General features: G+C 43.7%; 1 protein-coding gene across 1 annotated transcript in view; it reads right to left on the bottom strand.

Moving 5' to 3' along the window:
- Positions 1-2,037: 2,037 nt before the first annotated feature.
- The window catches only part of SERPINI1 (serpin family I member 1), an 89,332-nt gene continuing 65,808 nt past the window's right edge, over positions 2,038-25,561 (bottom strand). Inside the window, exons 6-9 of the mRNA XM_083739864.1 lie at positions 18,886-18,983; positions 10,523-10,609; positions 7,734-7,823; positions 2,038-2,409 (exon numbers count right to left, since the gene is read on the bottom strand). Of these exons, the coding sequence (XP_083595990.1) occupies positions 2,333-2,409; positions 7,734-7,823; positions 10,523-10,609; positions 18,886-18,983 (352 nt within the window). The 3' untranslated portion in view covers positions 2,038-2,332. The remainder of the gene's footprint in view (positions 2,410-7,733; positions 7,824-10,522; positions 10,610-18,885; positions 18,984-25,561) is intronic.

The raw sequence follows: 25,561 nt of genomic DNA, 5'->3' as shown, positions 1-25,561 counted from the left end.
AAGCCCCATTGAAATCAATGCAAACAAAGTTAGCCTTCAACACGTGCCCCATTGCTTTCAATGGGCTATATCCAATGAACTCATCCCATTGCACAATGGGTCTTCCTCTCATCCTTTCCTTGCACCTCCCCAAAGCTGCTCCTAAGGGCTAGGGGAGCAGACAGAGAGGAAAATACAAAGAAGTCACACTGTGCAGGATGAGATCCTTCCTTGCACCAATCAGGTGACTTCATTGAATATAACCCAGCAAGACTAAGGCTGCAACCGTGTATGTAGGTGACTTAGGAGTAAGTTCCTCTGAACACTAAGGAACTGATTTCTGAGTATACATGTGCAAGGTTGCACTTTTAGTCACAACAATCTGTACCTGGATTGGGACCAGTTATATACAACTGAAGCAAAGTGCTATTGCAATACTCATTTGCTACATTCACAAGCAACCCACAGCGTCGCAGAAGGCATCGCACGAATTCCTGTAAATCTGCTTGCAAGAAGGAACCACATTAAAACCTGATAAATTATTAACTTTCTCGTATTGATTATGAAGTTTTGCCATTTACAAGAGCAGCTACTCAATTTCAAGCTGGCAGAGTCGTCACTACGTTACAGCAGTTCCCAAAATTCTAAAATCTGAATATATATATATATATATATGGAATTAATATGGCAGGCACACATCAATCCTACATCCTGGAAAATTAACCTTGAGATTGAGTAAGAATTTCCTTCAGAGCTGTGTTTCCAACAGCCTTTCCAGGTCTTTGCATTAATCTATGATTCTGGGATGCTTCCTCATGGGAAAGAAACAAGCCTGGAATGGTGACTCTAAAGACAAGGTGGTCAGTCAGACCAGATTTGTATTTTGCATTCTCCACGAGTCTTTTCAAAGTGGAGAAAACTCACCAGCATCTTTTGGTTCCCCACTGCTGCCAGCCGCCATTTTGGGTTTTCCTCTGAATGCTCCAGAACTACACTATGTCATGACAAACCACTGTTCTGAGGGCCATTCTGGGTGGGTGGGTGGGTGGGTGGAGTTCCCACCATTTAAGAGCGGTTGCTCTGTTATTGTTTTATATTAGAATAACCTCAGAGTGATGCTGCAGCACAAAACAGCTTTAGGGTGGTAGCCAATGTTAGCCCTACTCAGAGTAGACCTAATGAAAATAACAGGCATCATTAACTTATGTCCATTAATTTCTATGTGTCCACTCTAAGTACAACTTGGCTGGTTGAAATCCTGAGCCCCATGGCATCACTAGCTCTGCCCTCCAACATTAGGTGTGGCTGCCTGCAAAGGAAATCCTATGTAATTAGGCCTTGCACACACTTGAGAATCCTGTGGTGGGAGGGGCCGATGCAGTCACATGACCTTCAAGGTGTTTGCACCGCAACAACGCAGCTCCATTCAACACTTGAAGGAGGCTGTTGTCCTGTGGTATTCTGGGGGAAAAATAAATATGGACAACAGAAGCGAGGCCTTTATTTGCTCCGCTCCTCCTCTGCAGAATGCCCCAAAACATTCTGGGGACCACTGACCTTGAAATCCTCCCCACAGGAGGACTCACAGGACAGGCTAACTCCCAATACAGCAACCTGAAACAATTTTTCTGCCCCACTTCAGCACGTACCAATTTCAATGATGGCAATAAAAATAAAAATGCAATAAAACAGACTGGGGTGGGGGCAGCTCCCTGACGGGAATGAAAACTGCACCCTTCCTTAGTCATCAAATAGATCATTTGATGAGCTGAAAAGGAGCAAGAACTCCCCCCTCAGCTGATCTGCCTGTGTACAATTTGTGTGTGTTTGTGTGTGCAAGAGAGTATGGCATGGCCACACCCACACTTGCCATGTGGCCCCTAGAGAGCTTGCCAATGGGGAATGTGGCCCTTTGGCTCCCCAAAATATCAGCTGCCCCTTCTTTAATTATTTCTCCTAGCATCCAATTAGTTTCTCCACAGCACAGGAAGTTACTGCAGTACAGACTTTGGGGACAACTGCATTACAGTTCAACGAGACAGAAAGTGCGGCCGCTGACATGGTTACGGTTTTTATTTTAAAGGACCAACACCAAGGTATCACAAGGACGACATTTACTTTAATACTGAAAGCTTTTCTTCCACAGCCGTAGTCTGCAATTTCTAGCTGAAGTTAAGATCTGGAAGCTGGTTTTCCTTTTCCCCCCTCCCTTCCGTTCAAACCGTGCCTCGAATGTAACAATGCAAAAAAGAAACAAACAAATCACACGGCAAATCTTAAATACATCGACTGCAATCTCAGTGTGCTTATTTTCTTTTGTGTGTGGGTGGGTTTGGCGAGCCTTGTGGGGATATTACAGTTCTTCAAAGTCGTGAGCACTTGTATTCATCGCTTCTGGGTGCATCACTCTCCCCATGAAAACGATGGTACCTAAAGGGAAGAGAAAAAGAGAGAGATGTACAAAGGAGGAGAAGGCATCAGAAGGAGGGCAAGCGGGGGGGGGGGCGCGTTTGCTGCATCTTTCAAAATGTATGGATTCAAGGCTGGAAAACTCATGGATAAAATAGCTCAGCGGTAGAGTCTCTGCTTTTTATGCAAAAGGTCCCAAGTTCAATCCTTGGCATTTTGTTGATTTGTTGAATTTATATACCGCCCATATGTGGTGGGATTGTAAGGTAATTAAGAATTTTTGGGAAATGATATATAACAAATTGAAGAAAATGTTCCTTTTTACATTTGTTTAAAAACCTGAAGCATTTTTATTAGGGATTGTAGGGAAAGATCTGCCCAAAAAGCTGAAAAACATCTTCAGGTATGCGACAACGGCCGCGAGAGTTTTAATAGTACAAGGATGGAAGACTGAAGAAACCCCAACTAAAGAATCATGGCAAGAAAAATTGATGGACTATGGAGAACTGGCAAAACTGACATACAAGCTACGGGACAAGGATAACTGTGACTTTAAACATGAATGGGAACCCTTTACAAAGTATTTGAAGACGCAACAAAGCGAACTGGACTCCTTGGCTGGTTTTGAAATAAACATTCACAAACCTTTTATTGATAATAACTACCTAAATAGTTTGAGGATCTATACAACTGTGTAACATGCAGAAAACAGCATTTTTAGAGAAATCAAAGACTGGAACTGAGGGAAGTCGGGGGGTGGGTGTGGGTGGGTTCTGTGGGGGGAGGGAGGGGGAGGGAGGAAAAAAGGGGGAAAATAAGGATGATATGTTTCTGGACAATATGTTTTGTTTTAATTTAGAATAAAGAAGTAATTAAAAAAAAGAATTTATATACCGCCCTATACCCAAGGGTCTCTCAGGGCTGGGAATGTTTGCTGCTTGAGACCGGCCCGGAGAGGTGCTGCCAGTCAGACAATACTGAGCTGTGCAGACAAAATGGGCAATCCTATGCACAAGAAGCTGACGTAATGCAAGCTTGCCTAAGTTAAGCTGATGTAAAGTTACACCAGACCCTGTTCAGTTGTAGGGCTGCCATTCCTGTTCTGCCTAAATAGTATCAAAACAAGTCTTTAAACAAGCCTTCAGGTCTCATGGCTGAGCTGAATGGGCTTAGGATTCACCCCAAGCCCCCTCTCTCTGGTCCTGCCCCTACCAAACTCCCAGAACGCCTCAATTTGGGGAATTAACGCCAACCTTGGCACAGCTGGCTGAGCCATGGCTGCTTCATGCCCTTTATAAGTGGCATTGTGTGGATGTGAGAAAATCTATCCATTCTGGTTTCTCATTTTTCTAGTCCTAATTTCTGTTCCCCACATCTCTATATCAATCTGCATTTTTTTAAAAATAAAAATCGAAAGTTCCCACGAAAGCATTTTAGTGTGAATTTCTGCAAAGCACTTTCCCTAACAATGTATTTTGGGTATACTATCCCTGCCAACGTAGGCATTTTATGCACATTTCATCCTAGCACATACATTTTTGTACATGTTACCCGGCTGGAGAACAGCACTGCAGAATTTGGTGCAGTCTGAATTTCAAAGGATGGCTGTGTTTTGGTTTGCATACCCTTTCAGAAAGCATGAATTAGGTAGGGTTGCCTTTAAATGCAGAATGAGTCAAATTTCTTCCCACTCCGCATGTCGGATAGAAGAATTCTCCATCCACTAGAGAACTATGCATGTGGTAGGCGGAGAATTGCTCAATTATCTGGTCTTCTTTTATGGCTTAATTTCATAACCGAGGAGAGACTTAAGGAAGCTGCTGGAAAGTTAACAGATCGTTTCTCACAACTATCGGAATTTGTAAAAATTTGAGGCTGATGCACTCTGTTTTAAAATTTATATTGTATTGCGCCACATCTTTTTGTAAGACCAGCTGCAAAAAAACCACATTTGTTTGTTTGAGAAGTGGATTTTTTAAAAAAAGATGAAGAACACCACAATATGCCCAAAACAATCCAGTTATGGACTGATTTGGATAAGGCTATGAGTAGAGCAGGCATAGGCAAACTTGGCTCTCCATATGTTTTGAGACTACAATTCCCATCATCCCTGACCACTGGTCCTGTTAGCTAGGGATGCTGGGAGTTGTAGTCCCAAAACATCTGGAGGGCCGAGTTTGCCTATGCCTGGAGTAGTGGGAAGTGTTGATCCCATCCACCAGACCCATCGATTCAATCTCTAGGACAGTCAATGCACAATGGACATAATGTTTGCAAAAGGGCTAAAATGGGCAAAGTCTAACATGGACACAGGATCATAGAATTGTAGATTCAGAAGGGACCCCAATGCTCATCTCTTTCAATCCCCTGCAATGCAGGAATCTCAGCAGGCTTCCTTCGATTTTATGTGGGAAACACGGATTGGTCACTACATAGGTATCATTGCATCATTTGCTAGGGAAACATACAGAGCTGTCTTAGTCGGACCACTGGTCCATCTTGCCTAGCAGTTCTCCTGAGTCGTGTGCAGAACAGATCTTACCCCAGTCCTGCTACCCAATGCTGCAATTTTAATTGGCGCTGTTGGGGATTGAATCTGAAACATCCTGCATGCAAAGCCTGTACTCTACCATTCAGCTGTTGCTTCTTCCCAAGACTACAGGCGAAGAAAACTCCATATGCTCTTAAATCAATCTGTTTTGTTAGATAGCAGGCAATTCTCACCACTCCTGTCCAACACATGAATAACTGATCATACTGCTGGCCTGGGTACTCTCGGTTCAAAGTTTTAGTATTCTGCTGCAATACTGACGAGTGGGATAAGACTCAAAAAGTGCAGCATATTATGAGAACATAAGAGCGGCTCTGCTGGTTCAGATCAGAGGTCTTTCTAGCCCAGCGTTCTGTCCTCACAAGTAGCCAATGGGAAGCCTCAAAGCAGGACACGAGCACAATGGCACTCCCCGCACTTGCAGTTCCCTAAAACTCATTTTCAGAAGCAAACCGCCTCTGATACTGGATGAAAGGAGGACAGCTGCATGCGTCTTTCAAGCTAGGCCACAAGGGAGTCAAAACGCTGGCTCGCTCTTGCAAACTGGCAGTGGCTCTCACCATCCTAAGAATGGCTTCCCACAAGTAATTCTATTTTATACAAATAAATGAGTTCTATGTACACTATCAGGGTGTGGTGTTGTTTTTTGCTGCTGCTGGGGGGAAACATCAAGCCAGTCGTTGAGATCAGAGAATCACTGAATTGTAGAGGTGGAAGGATCATCTAGTCCAGGCATAGGCAAACTCGGCCCTCCAGATGGTTTTGAGACTACAGTTCCCATCATCCCTGACCACTGGTCCTGTTAGCTAGGGATGATGGGAGTCGTAGTCCCCAAACATCTGGAGGGCCGAGTTTGCCTATGCCTGATTTAGTCCAACCCCTGCAATGCAGGAATACGCAGCAGCCCCGTAGGGGGATCAAGCTGCAACCTTGCTACTATCAGCACCATGCTCCAACCAATTGAGCTATACAGCAGAGATTGTCTGGAGGGGCACGATAGCGCTCCCCCATGGAACGGAAGCACGACTCATGCTAATGAGAAGTCATGCTTCTAGTGCTGAGGGTCGAAGCCTGTGGAACAGCCTCCCACTAGAAGTCAGACAGGCACTAGTCTTGCTGAGTTTCAGGTACCTGCTTTAAACCTGCTTTTATTTCAAGAGGCCTCTGCCATCACAAATGCTTCTCTGGTGTTTCAAACAAGAGTTTCAAAAAGCATGGGGGAAGTGCAGAGAATACTTTACAAAACAGTGCCCTAAAATACATACCTGGTTTTGTTTTGATTAATGTCTGTAGGAAACTTTGAGGATATTTAAGTTATAATAAGAAAACTCTTAATAATTATTCATAGAGGAAACAGTTTATAAGAAGTAAATAAGTAGGCCAGATACAGGAAAAAGGAAGTCTTTTATTTGGTTGTTTGTATTGTTGTATGTTATGCCCATTGTATGTTACATTCATGTTTATTGAGGGTAGATTTCTGTATGAGGGGGTGGGGGGTTTATGTTATGTTGTAAATAAAATTTCCAATAAAAATATTTTAAAAATAAATAAATCCTGATGGTTTCTGTTGACATTTTAACTTTCCGAGGTCTCTCTGTTTTGGAGCTTTCATCTTTGTTTTTAAATTGTGAATTTTTTAAAATCACCATAAACCTTGACAATGAAAAGCAAGATATACATTTTAAAAAATAAAATAAATAAATGAAAAGCAGCAATTAGAAGTTTAAATTGTCTTACAGCCATTTCATATATTATTTCCCCTGCTGCCGTCCCCCAAAACAGATGTGTTGAGAGAAGCAGGAGCAGGAGCAAACAATTGTCTTTTGGGATGTGTGTACAGGGGACTGGAGAGCCAATTTGCTTCTGGGAGGCCACTATGGCACTCAAGACACTCATTACAGAACTGCAGGCTCAGCCTATATTTAGGAGGCTTGCACCAGCATGACAAATTGCATGTTCTGCTGGAGGAGAACAAGTCAGAAAACCCCATCATTATAATTAATTAAATGTATATAAACGCTCATCAATAATTATACACCGAGTGGCTTTAAAAAAAAATAGTGACAGCTTCAGTTATTAACATTTTGTACATTGTCTTGTTTGTGACGATGCTAAAAATACAAGGTGTTAATAACTGGAAATAATACTAAGCATTTTTTTAAAAAAAAATCAAGTAACTTTTCTTGCAAATGGAGAGCGCATATACACTTTTACACTTTTACAACCCAAATTAAACTGCCCTAGGTCACAACAACCCGAAGTTAGTTTGAGCCACAATTAAGAAATCTGGGTGAATAACAAAGTCTTATTCAACTGATGATGAAAAGACCATAGAGAAAGTGCTAGACAAGCCTCTCTAGGGGGGCTATTCCACAGCTGCAGGGTCAATCCTGAAAAGGCCCTCTCCACTTGGTGCAATGCTAATATCAGGGCATCTGAAAATGATCTTAAGGTTTGGGCATGCCTATGTGGGAGAAGGTGATCATGTCATATTTATTAGGTAAAGGTAAAGGGACCCCTGACCATTTGGTCCAGTCGTGACCGACTCTGGGGTTGCGGCACTCATCTCGCTTTACTGGCCGAGGGAGCCGGCGTACAGCTTCCGGGTCATGTGGCCAGCATGACAAAACCGCTTCTGGCAAACCAGAGCAGCGCACGGAAACACCGTTTACCTTCCCGCCAGAGTGGTACCTATTTATCTACTTGGTTCACCTGGCTTTAGGCAGCTTCTTAATATTCTGGTGAGGATTCAACAGGAGTAACAAGAACTCAAAAAAGAGATGAATGCACTCACCTGTTCTTCTGTTCCTGACCACAAAGAAAAAAGGATGATCCACTATAACTTGGGGGTACAGCACGGCCATCCTGCTTATGGCTATCATTCCTGGGGAGAGACAACAAAGGGGCAACCTTTGAAATATCCCACCAATGTCCTCGTATTACAATCCCTCACTCTTCTTCTGTGTCACACCATTAAGGACACATGTAAAGACAGCGCAAAATGGGAAATCTGAAGAAACACACACCACAACTCTTCTGTGCAAGCACAGGCTGTCAACAAGACACACAGCTAGCAATCTCGTCTTCAAATGAAAAGAGACTTGCAAAGAAATGGATGTGCTGAGTTATGCTCTGGGAATGATTAACAACTGGCAGTGGCGCCATTTATTTCTCACTGCTGGGGGAAGGGCTTATAACTTACAAAAAGAGGCAGAACTTTGAGAGAGAGAGTTATGATGGCCATTCCCTTTCAACCTAGGAAATGCATTGTGTTCGACACTCCTGCCACCCACATGCTAAGCAGTGGCAGAACGCATTGGGCGAACGTGGAAACCCATTCCCTCTTGGATCTATCGGACTATGGTCATTTCCTGCAACTTGCTCTGGCCTTCCTTGAAATCAAACATTTGGGCCCAAAAGGAATGCAAGCTCTTGAATAGGTTATTGCAAAACTTTTGTTAACTTACTCTGATTACAGACATTAAGTGCGCATAGGACTTGTGGGCTTATGGTTGGAAATGATCACACCACTTTGTGTGCAGTGTTTACTTTGCAGTGTTTACCCTCAGCAAGAGACAAGATTCTTCTTTAGGAGTTGGTGCAGATGTGATACTAAAAGGACTCCTGACAGTTAAGTCCAGTCGCAGATGACTCTGGGGTTGCGGCGCTCAGCTCGCTTAACAGGCCGAGGAAGCCAGCGTTTGTCCGCAGACAGTTTTTCCGAATCATGTGGCCAGCATGACTAAGCCGCTTCTGGTGAAACCAGAGCAGCAGCAGATTTGATTTTTAACACCCGGGACATGAAAGGAACACTGTAGGCCAAACATATTAGTAGAGAGGCAGGGGTTGATCTTAATAAAATTTGGAAATCTTTTATGATCTTTTAAAATCTTCCTTGAGCTTTGCATTTTCCAAGGGTTTCATTAACTTTTTAACTTTTATTGCGTTGATATGTGAAAAAAAAACCAGCAACAATAAACCTGAGTAAATAAAATGTCCATGCATGCCCAGGCATTAGAGTAATCCTCACTTGGAACAGTTTGGGGAATGTAGTTTTTCAGCCAGAATTATAGCTGTACAGGGGGATTGACGCAAAGATTATTTCTTTTTCTCCTAATGAAATAATTGGACCTGGGGAGATCAATTCAAACCACAGAAGAAACAGAAATGATTTGCTGGTGGGAAAAGCCAATATTTGCAAGTGACAAGCAAACAGTTCTACCATCTGGTCCTTCCGTAACAGTTAGAAAGCTGCCCCCCCCTTCTTTATTCATATACAATGCCTTTATCCAAATGCAACTGAATTCTTGCACTATTTCCAGCTTACTTGGAAACAAAAAGTTCTGACTCCAATTCAACATTTTGCTATACAGCAGCAACAGAACACAGGTTCCAACTTTATGAATAGCTCTCAGACCATTATCTAATGTCTAGTAGTGCTGTGCAGGGGTCCTCTGATGATTTAGGGCCTCATCTGACACTTCTCCCTGCTGCCTTTCCACGGCACATTTAAAACCCTAATTGACCACATAGTTGGGGGCAGGAAGAAGGAGACACACAGCTTGACAGGAGTGCGTGCAGGAGCTAGGCCCTGTGACCAGTAGGACTTTGCAGGACTGGGGCCTTCCTAAGTTTGTTCTGAAGAGGCAAGGCGTGGCCGCACAGGTGAGGCCGATTAGTAACTCACAGCACCTGGTGGCAAGAGCCGGGAAGGGATATAAGGTCAGCATTTCCCTTCGGCTCTTTGCCACAGCAACACGTTCCCTGCCTTGCTGCGTTTGGCTTCTTGCTTCCTGATCCTTGGACTTCGGTTTCCTGACCCCCCATCTTCTTGATCCTTGAACCCTTGACTTTGTGACTCCTTGCTTCCTGACTCTCGGACCCCTGACTTCTGGACTCTTGTTCCTGCTCCCAACCGCCATCTTGCCCCTCGTCCCTACGTCCTCAGCCGGGACTTCGACCGCCCGTGAACCGGACTGTGACACAGCTTGCCTAAGCTTCTCCTCCATGCCAAATCTCCACTGCCAGACTGCTCTCCCTTTCAACAGCCCCAGATCACTCTGGGTGGACCCAGTGAGGCTGCCTCAACCCAATCCAGGGTTGACCTTAAAATCATAGAATTGTAGGCATGGAAGGGACCTTGAGGCTCATCTAATCCAATGCCCTGCGATGCAGGGATATGCAGCTGTCTCATATGGGGATCAAACCTGTGACCTTGGTGTTATCAGCACCACGCTCTAGCCAACTGAGCTATGCAAAAGACTTGTGCTGGCATGATTTGCTATCTGGCTTGTTCCGCTGCAACACCCTGCTGTCTAGTCCAGCATTCTGCTTCTCACAATGGCCAAGCCCACAAGGTCTCAAGGATTCTCTGAGCAAGTTACACCCATGTCATTATCCCATACAACAGATCAGGAAGTAAGGTGGAGGAGGTAGCTTAAAGCTATTCAAGCGAGCTCATGGCTGAGCTATAATCTGAACCCAGAACTTTTAAACTCCCATCTTATGCTCCAAGTCAGTATACCCTGCCGATGCATAGCGGTGGTTCCTGTAACTGAGTCAATAGCTTGAGGAGGTGCAAACCTGAGGCGGCGGCAGCTTCTGAGCCTTCTTCATTCACTTCGAAGATAGACTTGTGAACTGCTTTTGAAAGGTGAAGTTCTTTGTTGTCTGGAAGAAAAAGGAGAAATGGAGGGCAGAGGAAAAGCAGGGATGGGTGTATGTGTCATAGTTTCTCATTTTCTCCAGTCTCAGGCTTCATTCACTCCATTTCAGCATCACTTTGCAGTTTTATTTTTGTATGTGTGTGTTTGGTATGTATCAGGGATTGTACATACTTCATCTTCTAGACAACTGGGCTCACCTCTTTCCATCTGTGCCGACCCTAAACCTCTTCTCTGAAGCACGGCCCATGCATGTACCATTGATATACACAAATCTGCATGCACTTGTGTGGATTTCTCTGAATATACACATTTTGTACACAATTTTGTTGAATGTATGCCTAATGCAATGCAATTGTGTGCTATTTCTACTGATACACACATTTATGTATGCAGCTTACTTTTTAGGAAACCCTAGGTTCACAGCCAAACTGGCCGCCTCTTAATTTTTTTATCAGTGTGCTCAAAACACCCACATACCAATGAAACATTAAATATGTGGAAAAAAGAAACAGAAACAGAAATAAAATAACCAGTGATTTATTTTGCAGTTCTTGGGCTTGGTATAATAAAATAAAGTCTTAAGATTAATCCATCTTATTTGCAAAATTAATTACTAAAATCATATCTATACTACCTTCTTTTAAAACCTTGCATTTGTTTCAAATGTTCCTTTCCCCTGCAAAGCTATTAGCAATTTCCAACTCACTCTCTCTCTCTCTCTCTCTCTCTCTCTGTGTGTGTGTGTGTGTCCATACTTCATTTAATAAAATAGCATCAGGGATGTGTGAAAGGTTATTTCATATTTAAATATATATTTAAGTATGTACGTTTCATCAAAGTGTGTATTTTATCTCAATATACACATTTATAAGTGTATTTTATCCTAGAATGCACATTTTTTTTAAAAAAATAATAATAATGGATTTTGGTCCTTTTTTGAGCCTAGATTATATCGCAAAATTCAGAGAAGTGCAAAATGCAAATGATAATTATACTCTAATCCGGTTATTGCTCCAGGAGGTGCAAATTAGATCACTTCACTAGCTTATTGTCTCCCCGTTTCTCCTAGTGATCAAAATTCTCAGGGACACCTTGTGAGCTTGGCTTTCCCTTGAGAGAGACAATCAGAGATTTAGTATGTGTACTGTTTGGTTTTATTTACAGATGACGCGGGTGGCACTGTGGTCTAAACCACTGAGCCTCTTGGGCTTGCCGATCAGAAGTTTGGCAGTTCGAATCCCCACGACTGAGTGAGCTCCCGTTGCTCTGTCCCAGCTCCTGCCCATGTAGCAGTTTGAAAGCACACCAGTGCAAGCAGATAAATAGGTACCACTGTGGCGGGAAGGTAAGTGGGGTTTCCTTGAGCTTTGGCTTCTGTCACGGTGTTCTGTTGTGCCAAAAGCGGTTTAGTCATGCTGGCCAAATGACCTGGAAAGCTGTCTGTGGACAAATGCCAGCTCCCTCGGCCTGAAGCGAGATGAGCGCTGCAACCCCATAGTCACCTTTGACTGGACTTAACCATCCAGGGTTCCCTTACCTTTTTACGTTTACCTTATTTACAGATATACAGGTTGGGTGCAGGTGGAGGAAGCTAAGCTAAAATACCCCCAGCAATCCACCACTCTCACATCAGATCTCTCCAAAGGCACTTGCTCTCTGTCTCTGCCCACATTTACACCACACATCTAAAGCTATAGGTTTAACAATCAATCTCTCTTCAAGGGCAACTCCACGGAGTGTGTTGCACTGATGTCAAGTCAATTCAACGATTCCTTTAGCCCAGTAACATCTACTCTGATGGGAAGTGGCTCTCCAGGATTGAAGGCAGAATGTCTATTCCATCACTGTCACCTAATTCTTTTAACCAGGTGTGCTGAAGAGACACCCATAACCCAAATCATCAGCATGAACACAAATGAGACCAAAACATTTGCCCATCAGACCCTAAACTGGGAAAACAGCCTGAGCATCAAAATGGCAATTTTATACACTCATGTTTTGCATGCCTGAGCCCGCTTAGAGGAGAAATGACTGAGAGGAAAATCATGCATTTCATTTTTGTTTTCTCACCTTGTTGGTAATTAGAAAAGGGGGAAAGTAGCCTTTGTGAGAAACAAAAATAAATGAAGCACTGCATTTACCACATCAAGCCAGAGCTCTTAAGTAATTTAAAGATGGTACTTTGAAATTATTGCTGGGTGCTTAATTCAATAAAACCCAACTGTGAGCAAACCTTTCCGCCACCACCTGGGATGCCTCTGTTACTCACACAGAAAAATTAACAACCCTGCTGTGGAGCCCATTAATCTTCTCTATGCTTAATGCTCAACGTTCCTCTATAAACAACTTAATCTTTAAAACGGTGGAGGAGTTAATTTGGTCGCGTAAAAACAGGTCTGTGGGTTTAAGGTTCGCCTGCTGGTTTTCATAAGGTAAAGGTGCAGGAAAAGTATAAATCTCTAGGAAAACAATTTGTCTCTTGGATGAAATGCAAAGCCGGTTCAACGCAGCTGCTGATTTTTGTGCTTCACAGCCGAATCCTAGGGCTCGCTGCATCAGCACTTTGAAGGAGCTAAATAAAGGTGTGGAAGTAGTCAAAAATGCTCTACTGGATCAAGCCAAAGAGCAACCGAGGCCACAGTTTTGTTGCTGGCACTGACCAGGCAACCACATGCCTCTGGGAAGCTGGTTGTGGAGGCAAACCCGCTTCCCTTGTGGCCCAGCTGCTGGTTCTCAGTTTACTGCAGGAGTAGGGAACTTCAGAGCCAGGGGTTGAAATCAACCATTGAGGGCTCTCTATCTGACCCTGGGCCCTTTCCCCAGGCCACATGCCTCACTGGCCTGGCCATCGTTTTTGCTTGGCTGGAAGTTGTCCTTGAAATCTTGACACACTTTTTATGGAGCTGAGGACACTTTAGCCCCCCCCCCCCCCAATGTAAGGTGGTACAGGGATGAACCTCTGTCAATCTTGAGGGGCTGGGCCTCCCCGTGATGGTGGAAGGGCCTTGTTGGGCCTCCCTGCACTGGGCATTGCTGGGCCTTTTTGTGGCCTTGCAGCCTCCTCTCAATGTGCATGACATCACAGGTGACATCACATGCGCACGAGGGGCTCCCCCAATGCTGTGTAGAATTGGGGCACCTCTGAATTCTGATAATGCTTCTTGCTTGCCTTGCAAAGAGGTATGCAAGTAGAAACTAGCCTACATTTGTTGTCCTGCCTACCTTTGCCTCTGGCCCCACCCACTACAGACATGTGGCCCTCAGAGGGCTGTCCATAAAGAAATGGGCTATAAAATGTTCTCCACACCTGGCTGAAGAGAAAAGATTATCAGCAAGTCTTTAGGAGAAATTTCCTATTGTTAAACAGGGTGTTTGACAGTACAGTCACACCTTGGTTGTTGAACGCCCTGAAACTTGGACGTTTTGGCTCCTGAATGCTGCAAACTCTGAAGTGATTGATCCGGATTGTGAATGTTCTTTTAGAGCCCGAACGTCTGGCGGGGCTTCCATAGCTTCTGATTGGCTGCAGGAGCTTCCTTCAGCCAATCAGAAGCTGCCATTTGGTTTTCAAATGTTTTGGAAGTCGAACGGACTTCTGGGAATGGATTCCAAGGTACGACTGTAAACAGATTGTTTTGGAAAGGCTCTTCTTCACTGGAAACAATGATGCAGAGGCTGGACAGGGATGCTGTATGACACTGGCAATTTGTGGGCCTCCAGATGTTCTGGGCTTCCAACTCCTATCAATCCCAGGCAGCACCGTTCATGGTAAGAGATGATGGGAGTTGGGGTCCAACAACAACTGGCAGTCCACAAGTTCCCTATTGTTGCTGAAGTTGCAACCTGCATTGTAGATCCTGCACTCAGCAGTGGCTTGAACTAGAGCAGCCTTTTTCCACCTTGGGTCCCTTGATGTTGGTGGACAACATCATCACCTCTGACCATTGGCCCTGCTGGCTAAGGATGATGGGACTTGTAGTCCAGAACATCTAGGAATCCAAGGGTGGGAATAACTAAGCTGGAGGACCTCCAAGGTCCCTTCCAACTCTCAAATCCTATAGCAGAGGGACTTAGGATCCCCTTCGTTCCATGGGTGACTCCTACTGTTAACACGTTGACTGTGCTCTCCAGGTAGTCACAGGCTCTGGTAATTGATAATAAGGTTATGAACACTTGAGCATTGAAGCAGATGACCTACATATCCAGTCTTAGTCTAGCAGCTTTTTTCGTTTCCTCTCCTCTGGAGAGTTTGTTCTATCGTTTTGCTAATGTGCTACTCTTTATTATTACTGTTGGTTCAACAGATGTACCAAGTGGAAACATGCAATTTCTTTTGTTTTTACATCACCTACACGCTCAATTTAATTCACTGGTGTGCTGTTCTAGCAACAGGCTGAAGAATTGTTGCTTTTTCGCTTCCGCCTGACCCATTCTACTCCTGATTTTATATATGACCCGGAAAGCTGTCTGTGGACAAATGCCTGCTCCCTCGGCCTGAAAGCGAGATGAATGCTGCAACCCCATAGTTGCCTTTGACTGGACCTCACCTTCCAGGGGTCCTTTACCTTTTATCCACAGTCACATGTGCTCTGATGTGGCAGTTCTAAAAACACACATTCACCCACGGATCTTGAATCAAAGGGACTTGCCTCCACATAAGTGGCTTTAGGACCAGTGTTTTAATCTTGTCCTGCAAGCTGGAAAAGTCCAATACTTAAGAAAACCACAACAGCAACATTGTGTCATGTTTTCTGGTCACCCATTGCTGATTAATACAGCTGGTTGATTGTATTAAAGACAGCTCATGATTAAAGGTCTCCTGAAAGCTGGGGGTCTCTCTGTGTTTCTGAATACGATGCTCACCAGGGCTTGCAGAAGTTGAAACCCCTCCAGTTAAGGGAAGGAAGGTGGGAAATCCAAATGGATTTTTTTAAAAAACAAAAACGCCGAGACCATATAACACCAGTCCTGAAAGGTCTAAATTGGCTCCCAGTACATTTCCGAGCACAATTCAAAGTGTTGGTGCTGACCTTTAAAGCCCTAAACGGTTTCGGCCCAGTATACCTGAAGGAGCGTCTCCACCCCCATTGTTCAGCTTGGACATTGAGGTCCAGCTTCAAAGGCCTTCTGGTGGTTCCCTCACGGGGAACCAGGTAGGGACCTTCTTGGTAGTGGTGCCCGCCCTGTGGAATGCCCTCCCACCAGATGTCAAGGAAATAAATAACTGCCTGACTTTTAGAAGACATCTGAAGGCAACCCTGTATCAGGAGATCTTTAATGTCTAATGCTTTACAAATTTTTATGTGCTGTAAGCTGCCCAGAGTGGCAGGGGACCCCCAGCCAGATGGGCAGGGTATAAATAATAATATTATTAAAACAAAAAGAAAGCAGGGGGGAAAACAGAAAAGGGAGAGCTGAGAATTTCTAGGTGGCTTAAACTAGAATTAGAGGTGTAGTCTAGGTTGCTTTCTGTAGGATCGTCTGTCTTGTAGAATGCTGCTTTTGCCTCCACTTAGCCTATGCTTGTATACTTGTAAACAGAGCAAATATTGTACCAGCCTAACACAGAGACTTGTGCTTAATACCTCACCTGGTTGCCACAGGTCAGCAAGCAGGTTGGCAAAGGAGGGACAGGCCACTTTGTCCCTTCTCTACCAGCCTAATTGATTTCAGTAGTAGCTGCAAAGCAAAGAAAGGCCAGAGGAGTGATCAGTTTCATTTCCTCCTGTCCATTAGGCAGAAGGCAACTGTTTGACTAGCCTGCTAAGAGATTTGAAGCCTACATTTTCTAACTTGCCCTGGAAACACCAGTGTGGAAACGCGGGCAAGCAATTTGTAGTAAGGGACTGGTCCAGCAACTTGCATTAAGGGGTCTTTGTGACTAACCCTGCCTTCAAATGTTGCAGTCACACTGCAAGCTGAATTGACAGCAAGATGATTCTAATATTGAGCATACCTTCATTTTCATTTTTTTATTTGTTTGGAGTAGATGTCTTTCTGGAGCAAGTTGTCTATCAACATCCATTAAGCTAGGAAACATGACTGGAAATTCCAGTGTCTCAGCACAACGTATCTCTCAAGGATCAAATCAGGTGGTCAAGCAGGCAAACAGCATTATACTAGGGTCACCAAATAAACTGAAAAATTCTGGTTATGTCCAGGGGTTGGGAGCTAAATTGGTGCCCAAAAGGAATTTTAAATTTAAAAATTTAAAAGCTCAACAACTTTGGACGATTGCCCCCCAAAAGCTGAGCTGTCTGGATTTTTTACTTCTTGAAATATGGCAACCTTATGTTATACTCTGAGTGATGAGGCCCTCTTGGTTGTTTTCTCCAGAAAGCATAATCTAAGCAGGCGGTAAAAATGGATTAAATGAACGCTCCATTACTAACTTAGTTTGACACTAACATTTTTGGCACATCCCTACCAGAGCAGACTGTTGAACCTAATGGATCACAGTTCTAATGAAGTGAGGCTGTTCTTTTCCATTTTTCAGAAAAGGAACAGAGCAAATGACTCACACACACACACTACAAGATTTACTTAAATCACTGCTTGCGCAATGTCTTACTGTGAAAAGATAAGATGCCTACATGGTCTGGGTAGCCCTGCAATGCATAATGGGACACAAAACTCTATCACTTCTGTTGCGGTCATGACACGTCTCCTTCTCGCCGTGGCACTGACATTGTAATTATCAGCCGACTACTGTTGCTGGCTGTACGCCAGCTGCCAGTGGTGTCCTTACTGCTCACCTGAACCCTCCAATACAGAGAGGCATCAAACCGCGGGTGAGAAATGCACAGGGATAAAGGGGAGAGAATACGTAAGTGAGAACTTTAACAAGCATGGCAGTCAGACCTAATTGGAGGTGGGAGTCAGAAACCTTAATAGAGGCGGGCATGACTAATACTTTGTTAAAAGTCATGGCAGTGTGTGGAGGCTTCCCATTGATGCAGAGGGCTTTTGTAATAGTTTCTTGAAGAAGCAGAACTCTTTGGGCAGACAGCGATTGCATTGTTCTTACGGAATGATAGTTCAGCCAATTCAACTGTCATTAAAAAGATTTTTATCTCCACAGTGATGCCTTCATAGATTCCCCCCTTTGCTATTTTACAAAGCACAAGCATCCTTTGTCAGACACATTTAATGATGTCTTAATCTTCGATTGGAAACTGCCTTGAGCACTTCTTGGTGGACAAGCAGCCATTCCAATTTAGACATAAACAAGCGGTGGAATTGTTTTGATTCTGTTTCCCCAAGTTCCGCCTTTCCCCTGTTTAAGACTGCAATCCTAGACATACCTAGACCAAGATCCACTGACCTCAGTGGGACTTACTTCCTAGTAAAAGTGCATAGGCGTGTGCTGTTTAACAGTGCATTTGCTGGTCATTGTGCCATGGTCATTCTAACAGATATACCTGAGAATCCTCTGGAAAATCAATCTCTCAAAAGACTGTTGATGGCATTTTACCATTGTACTGTGCAGAGTGTATTAACTCATGGTCTCTGTGTGTGGTTTGGGTGCTGCATGGCCAGGGGAAAAACCAATGCTGTTCAGGGTTGTAAAGACTGCAGAGAGAATAATTGGGTGCACTCTTCCCACCTTAGATCAAATCTATGCTGTCAGGTACCATAAGAAAGCTACAGAGATAGCGCAGGATAGTATGCACCCCGGAAATGATCTCTTTCAACTTCTGCCTTCTGGAAGAAGGTATAGGGTTATAAAGACCAGGACTAGCCGTCTGAGAAACAGTTTCTACACAAATGCAGTTCTGGTTCTAAACGCAGCATAAGGGGGTTGGACTCGATGGCCCTTGTGGTCTCTTCCAACTCTATGATTCTATGAGTCTCTATAGTATATTGTATTTTAAAATGGGATTTCAGAGTTTTTAGGGGTTTTTGAATGTTTTATGTAGATTTTCAATTTCATTGTTCTGTATGGTACAATGACAATCAAGGTATCGTATATCTTATATACCTGCCCATCACGAAAGCAAGATTAAATTAACTGGGCAATCCACTGGATTATATTAGGTGGTTTCATTATGTGTGGACATACCAGTGTTTCACCATTGTAGAATACACTGGGCACCTTATCTGCTGTAGCTGGAATATTGCAGAGGACTTTCCTGTGAAGGAAGACTCTGCCACAACAGGCAGTTAGTGGCCAATGGTAGTTACACAGACCAGGACAGATGCCTTATGAGGTCAATGTAATCTGCCCCCGTTTAAGAACATGTGCAAGGATGCAACACACGTGTACAAAAAGCCTCTTACCAGACATTGCAGTGAGATCAGCGCTCCGGCCGAACACTTCTGTAATTCCAAGGCCCTTCAGAACATCCTTCAGATCTATTTCCTGTTCTATTGTGAACCTAGAGGACATAAAAAAGAATGAAAACTCATGAGCCTCTTTCCCTTCCCACTGCAGAAGCAGATCAGCAAGATGGGACTGGTCTTCAGGAAGCACAGCATGGGAAAAAGCAGTTTTTAAAATTTTGTATGTGTGGGTGGTTTTTTAAAAAAGTGATGAATCATATTTATTGAGCTGACATTCAGCGCTAGTTTATTGATGGCCATTCGTTTGCTTGCCGTAATATGGTCAGTTAAACTAACAGTTCTGCAGTCAAACAACACTTTCCCCAAAGGAGTTTGTGTCAACAAGATGGGTGAGGGTGATAGTTTTGTGTATGAAGCCACCTGACATGCAATCAGTTTTTAAAAATAATTTAAAAATTTTAAAAATTCAGACCAGAGACTGAATTTGAAAGACGAAGTTTTTGTTCTTTTTTTACTGTTTTTTTTAAAAAAAACAAACAAACAGGCACATCCTACCAAAGTACGCCAAAATATGAAGAATATAAACCCAATGTAGAAGTCTATCAAAGGTTATAGGTAGAGGTTGGCAAGCTTTTTTCTGTTGAGGGATACACAACCCACCCATGATAATCTGCCTGGAGTCATAGGGGGCAGAGCTCCAAAGAGTTATCTCTCTTTCTGACACCCCACCCCTATTTGCATGAAATTAAGGTTTACAGGTTGCCCTACCTTGAACTACAAGAATAAAAGAAATGAATAATGGTATACCAAGGGAGAGACCAGCAGCCTTTGAACAGAGAAAGATGAGGCTACTTGGCCAGCTAAGTACAGCCTTCTGCCCCAAAGCAGAAAGAGCCAGCCACGGACAGACTTATGCAATCCAGACCAACATGTGCTGCAGGCAATGAGAGATGCGCATCGCAGAATGGTGCTTTCAAGAACAAAACAGCCTTAAATCAAGGAAGCTGTAAGCACCCCAGCAGGGAAATTGTCCACCTGTGCACAAGCTGTCATTCCATCACGGGCACAGCAATGCATCTTCTGAGCACTGAATCAAATATAGTGAAATGATGCCACTATATCACACAGGAATGAACTCCCAAGTAGTACTGTTGCCATTAGGTGCAACCATACTATTTTCTAGCACGGGGGGGTTGACTTCTCAATGTGTGGGGCACCCGTTAGCGTTGAAACTGGTTCATTCATTTACCGCATTTTTTGCTCTATAAGACGCACCAGACCACAAGACACACCCTAGTTTTTGGAGGAGGGAAACAAGAAAAAAAAAAATCTGAATCTCAGAAGCCAGAACAGCAAGAGGGATCGCTGCGCAGTGAAAGCAGCAATCCTTCTTGCTGTTCTGGCTTCTGGGATTGCTGCACAGCCTGCATTCGCTCCATAAGACGCACACACATTTCCCCTTACTTTTTAGGAGGGAAAAAGTGAGTCTTATAGAGCAAAAAATACGGTATTTTACTGCATAAGCCCCTGCTCACAAGTCATTATTAGGCCCGGTGATCACACAGATTGCAGAGCCCCTTGCAAAGTGCCCTGCGCTGTCCTTTGAAGTCCTGCTGATCAGCTGATTGTGTTCCAAAGTGCCAGACAGGTGTTGCCTGGTGTAATTCTGACATCAGGTGATTAACAGGTGGCCAACCGCACCCATCTGTCAAATTTTGACTGTGAAGCGTGTGTGTGTGTGTGTGTGTGTGTGTGTGTGTAGGGAATGTAAGTTGTCCGTCTCTGCATAAGAGGTACAAAACGAGACAAACGCCCCTGGCCATCTGGATTCCTGCAGCAAACGAGGTTGTCTGAAAAGCAACGTCGAGAAATGGTAACCAGAGGCTGCTTAAAAATGTCACAAGAGGCATAATTGCCAGACAAAGCAGCATAGCTGAAAACACCAGAGGAACGAAAAGGCTTTTATTAGAATGACGGGCGCATTAATTATGAATGATTTCGGTTCCACAGACGGCCGCTGTGGAATGCACAGGGGAGCACGTAGCACACAAGTGGGACATGTGACAGCAGCCTTCACAAACCTGGTGCTCTCTAGGTGTTTTGGACTGCACAGCCAGCGCTACATCTCTAAGTTCAGGACGGTCGTCCCAAACATCTGGAGAGCACCGGGTTGGGAAAACTGCGTTTCAGGGTTCTTCAGGAAGCCAGCTGGTCTGAAATGATTGGCACAGCCAAGCACTCTTTTGGAAAGAAGTCCACAGAGAAGTGATGTAGAAGACAGCAGGTCTAGAAGGTACTAGTGGATTGTTGGTTGGACTCCACAAAATTACAAAGGACTCAATGGAGGCTGATCCATTAGGGCAAATGGGGCACTGCCCCACAAACCTTAGGGTGCCCTGAGCTGGCCCCATCTGTTTGACTTCTTACTTACAGCCAGTCCAAGGGGGGCAGCACTGCCAGTCAGCTTCTTCCTCCTAAGGCTCAGTGTTGCTCTCATAGTACTGAGCAGCAAGGAGGTGGGTAGAGACAAAACTAGAATTAGTTAGCTATGCCCGTCCTATTTTTTGGGCTCCACTTACTGTGGGGCTCCCTGCCTTCGGTTGTACCATTCCTCAGTGGGCACTAACATGGCCCCTAACATGGGGCTGATGTGAATAACCTATTCCTCCCTGCTCTATTATTATGGCAAGTTGTAACAGGGCTGTAAAACAGCTGAGCAAGCCAAAACAAGGTATTTTAAAAACAAGATATCCAGTGGCATTAACTGGGCTGCATTTGCCGAGTCATATTGGACTGCAGTGTTCAGCCAAAGGTTCCTCAAGTTGGAGCAGCGGGGAGAGCTCAGTGCTTTCTTCACTCACCACTTTAACTCCCCAGTCATCTCTGGTGCCAATGTCTCAGGCAGAACAACTCCTCATCCCATAGAACTCAATGGGGGCCAGTAAGAACCAAGCGTACCCTTGCCTCTACTGCCGTGTGCTGGGTTGTGTGTCTAGCAGCATAACGAGTAGAGATGTTGGGAGATTTGTGACTGTATACACTGGAGCTGTTATTTGACCTGTGGGCCAAAGGTACCAGATGTCTCATTTAGTTTGGTGCTGCTACAAAGGGAAATAAATGACTAAGCTCCAAACACCCTGGTTATACCCTGAACGATACACACTGGAATTCTGTATATTTATCTTTTTGAATGGCCCACACCAGGTCCCCACTCCAATCAATCAATTGCATTTTTACTCAACAAACGCCCAACCTTAAGCAAGTAGAGAGTATTATGAGCCGTTGTATGCATTTATAAAAATGTGAAAAAGAATGGATAGACTAACACCTCCAAAAGGCTGGAAAGGAGACATAAGCTATGAGAAAACCAAGCTACCATGTTCATCAATGATTGGAGAGACCCAGGTTCCAATCCTTACTCAGCCATGAACCTCACTGAATAACCCTGAGACATCTAACTCTATAACCTCTTTCAACATAAACTACTTCACATTGCTGTTATGGGGATAAAGCCACACATGCTACCCTAAGCTGATCGAAGGAATAGTAGAATAAAAACACACAAAGAAAATATGACCTATTTTCTATCTTTGTTGCTTTGTGCAACACAAGTGAAGCTGAGAAATGCTGGAAACAATGGTAAACAACTGTGACCATAAACTATGCATTTTATGTTTCCATGACAGTTTGAGATTCTATTGTGTGTTCAGCAAACAGAGAATCATTTCTGGTAGTGGCAAGGAAGTCCTTTGAGCCTTCCAGTTACAATTACCTAGGAGACGACAATAAATTTGGAATTAATTTGATCCAAATAGAAATCCGTCTTACTGTCACCTTTGATTTCCTGGCTGACATGCTGATTTCTGCCAGTTACCTGGAGCAACGGCAGAGATATGCCCATGGGTACAAATGCCTTGTCAGACTTTTTCATATATGATGGGAATGCACAAGGGTGCCCATACAAACTTGTCAGTCACCTTAGATAACTACATATTACAGTTATATAAACTGAGCTTTCAGCATATCCTTTAATTTCTGAGGGGTTTGCAGCTCTCAGCAGTGATAACAGTGCATGATTTAAAGTCTGCCCCCTTAATTTGTGTGTGAAGGGAGTTGCCCACAGATTCTGCAGCATTCTGCCTACATTTTAAGTGATGTGGACCACTTTTGAAAATGCAAATAAAAAGTTACGTATTGTGGGAATTTCATAGCACTGTAAGATCATAGCTGCAGGAAGTAAGGTTACAGGGAACCTGGCAGAGGGCCTTCTTGGTAGTGGCACCTGCCCTGTGAAAGCTCCTCCCATCAGATTTCAAGGAAATAAACAACTATCTGACTTTTAGAAGACATCTAAAGGCAGCTCTGTTTAGGGAAGTTTTTAATCTTTGATGTTTTATCGTGTTTTTAATATTCTGTTGGGAACCACCCAGAATCACTGGGGAAACCCAGCCAGATGGGCGGGGTATAAATAATTATTCTTATTCTTATTCTTATTCTTATAAGCCACATGGACCAGTGGTCTGACTCAGCATAAGGCAGATTTCTATGACGCAATTTAGCATTGGGGGGGACGGGACTTGGGAGGTCACCTAGTTCAACTTCCTGCTCCATGCATCTGCTTCAATGTCCAGCATCTGCTTAAATGCATCCAGCAAAGAGAGAACGTAGACCCTGAGCCCCTAAGACAGCCTGCTCACTCCAAAACAGCTGTTGGAAAGTGTCTCTTAATGTTCAGCCAATATCTGCTTCCCTTCAATTTCCATTTATTCGTGTTGTTTTGATCATTTCATTTTTTTAAAAAAAATCAACTTTTTATCATAATTGTGATAAGGTGATCTGAGACAGCTCTCACTAGCAAGCATAAATTAAAAAAATAATAATTCTTGGACAATTTTTACATACAGTAAGATAAGAGGACTGTGTCCCATGCCAGGCCTACTCAGAGTTGATTAACCGAAGCCAATAAGCGTGACAAACCTGGGTTCATGGGTTTCAATGGGTCTGCAACCCAGAATCATAAACATACCAACCGGATAAAAATTGAGATTTTGCTGTTACATATTGACTAGCAACTTGACAGCCATTACTACAGAATTGCACGTGCTGAATGGGGGCTTGCATGTTGCAAAGTCCCTGGAGAGGCCGATAAAGCTGACAGCACGCTCTTTGTGAGATGAGATCTCAGCCATTCTGAGTAAAACTTAGCTAAAGTCCACCTTTGCTACTGCTGTTAGCTGCTTTGAGGGCTCCAATTAATTCCTGGAACTGCTGCATACAAGCATTAAATTGAATCAAATTGATGGTGCTACAGAAATAATTGTGAATACCATGGGCAAAATTAAGAGCTGCATCCTGGGCTGTCATCTGGAGGGAACTGTATGGACAACTTCCAGCCTTCAGAGATTCTAGCAATTGCAGTCCTTGAGCTTAAAACATGCTCATATCCGCCTAGACCCAATGAAGGATCTGTCTCTTGGTCACAGTAAGTGTGACGCTAGAATGTGACGGATCTTTGGGGACTGGATTTTATAAACAAAGCAGATACTTTCAGAATTTGCCCAAACATTCTTAAGGCTCTTTGTAAATATTAATGAGTGAAGCATAGCGGAGAATGGATAAAATTAGATGCCATTCCTCTCCAGCGTATTTTCATAATAGGAATGGAAAAGGTAGCTAGCTAGCGCAAACTTTAAGTGCAGCACTCCGATGCTGTAATTCCCTTATTAAATTGCAGAAATTAATTATATACTTCCGAGGTTGAATTTCTCTGAGGATGGCAAGCAGATCTGGTGGATGTTATCAATGCACCAAATAAATACTCCATAAATATTTTATGCTATTTCTCCCTTTCCCTCCACCCCCTCAAAGAAGGCAAGAGACCAAGATGGAAGGGAAAGGAATGTGTGGGCCTGCGGGCCTCGCACACTGAGAAATAGCAGTGGAATAAAATTAAATTCCCAATGCCCCGAAAGAGTCCATCCACTTACAAAGTGAACATTTTTTTTTAACTTTTGCATTTGTAATAGGGCTTGAACGACTAAGCAAAGCTGAGTTAATCACAACATTTCCAATTTTCTGTCTGCACTATCTACATCCAACTGAAACTGCAGTTTGCTTGTCTTAATAGCAAAACGGGGGTGGGGAAACAGCACAGGATTGTTAAATTACACTCCGTTCCGTTCCCAAATCATTGTTTCGGAGCCAAAGAGATCAACATTTTTTAATCCACTTTTGTGCAGCAGGGAAACAGACCATGAAACTAATTTGCAAAAATGATTTCCAAGCATAATTTAGCCGGGGAATGCAACGCAGGGCAAGGACCAGCTAATAACAGTAACCAAGTCTGCAACGTTCTGCTTCGGAATCATTTCACTCTGTATCATGGTATTTGGAGTTTGTGCATTTGTTTCCCTGATAATTGCTCATCGTTTGAATATCTTCCCCTCAAGGAAGCCACCTGGATTAAGGACATCACATTGCAAATGCACACTCTTCTTCTTTTTACTCTGTATAAGGCAGCCTTTCTCAACTTGTGGGTCCCCAGATGTTGAACTACAACTCCCATCACCCCTAGCTAGCAAGACCAGAGCTCAGGGATGATGGGAGTTGTAGTCCAACAACATCTGAGGACCCACAGGTTGAGAACCGCTGGTATAAGGGAACTTCTTACGTT

The sequence above is a fragment of the Podarcis gaigeae genome (genome assembly GCF_964106915.1).
Source record: "Podarcis gaigeae genome assembly, chromosome: 5".
Taxonomy (NCBI): Eukaryota; Metazoa; Chordata; class Lepidosauria; order Squamata; family Lacertidae; genus Podarcis; species Podarcis gaigeae.
This window is presented reverse-complemented; position numbering and strand designations above follow the sequence as displayed.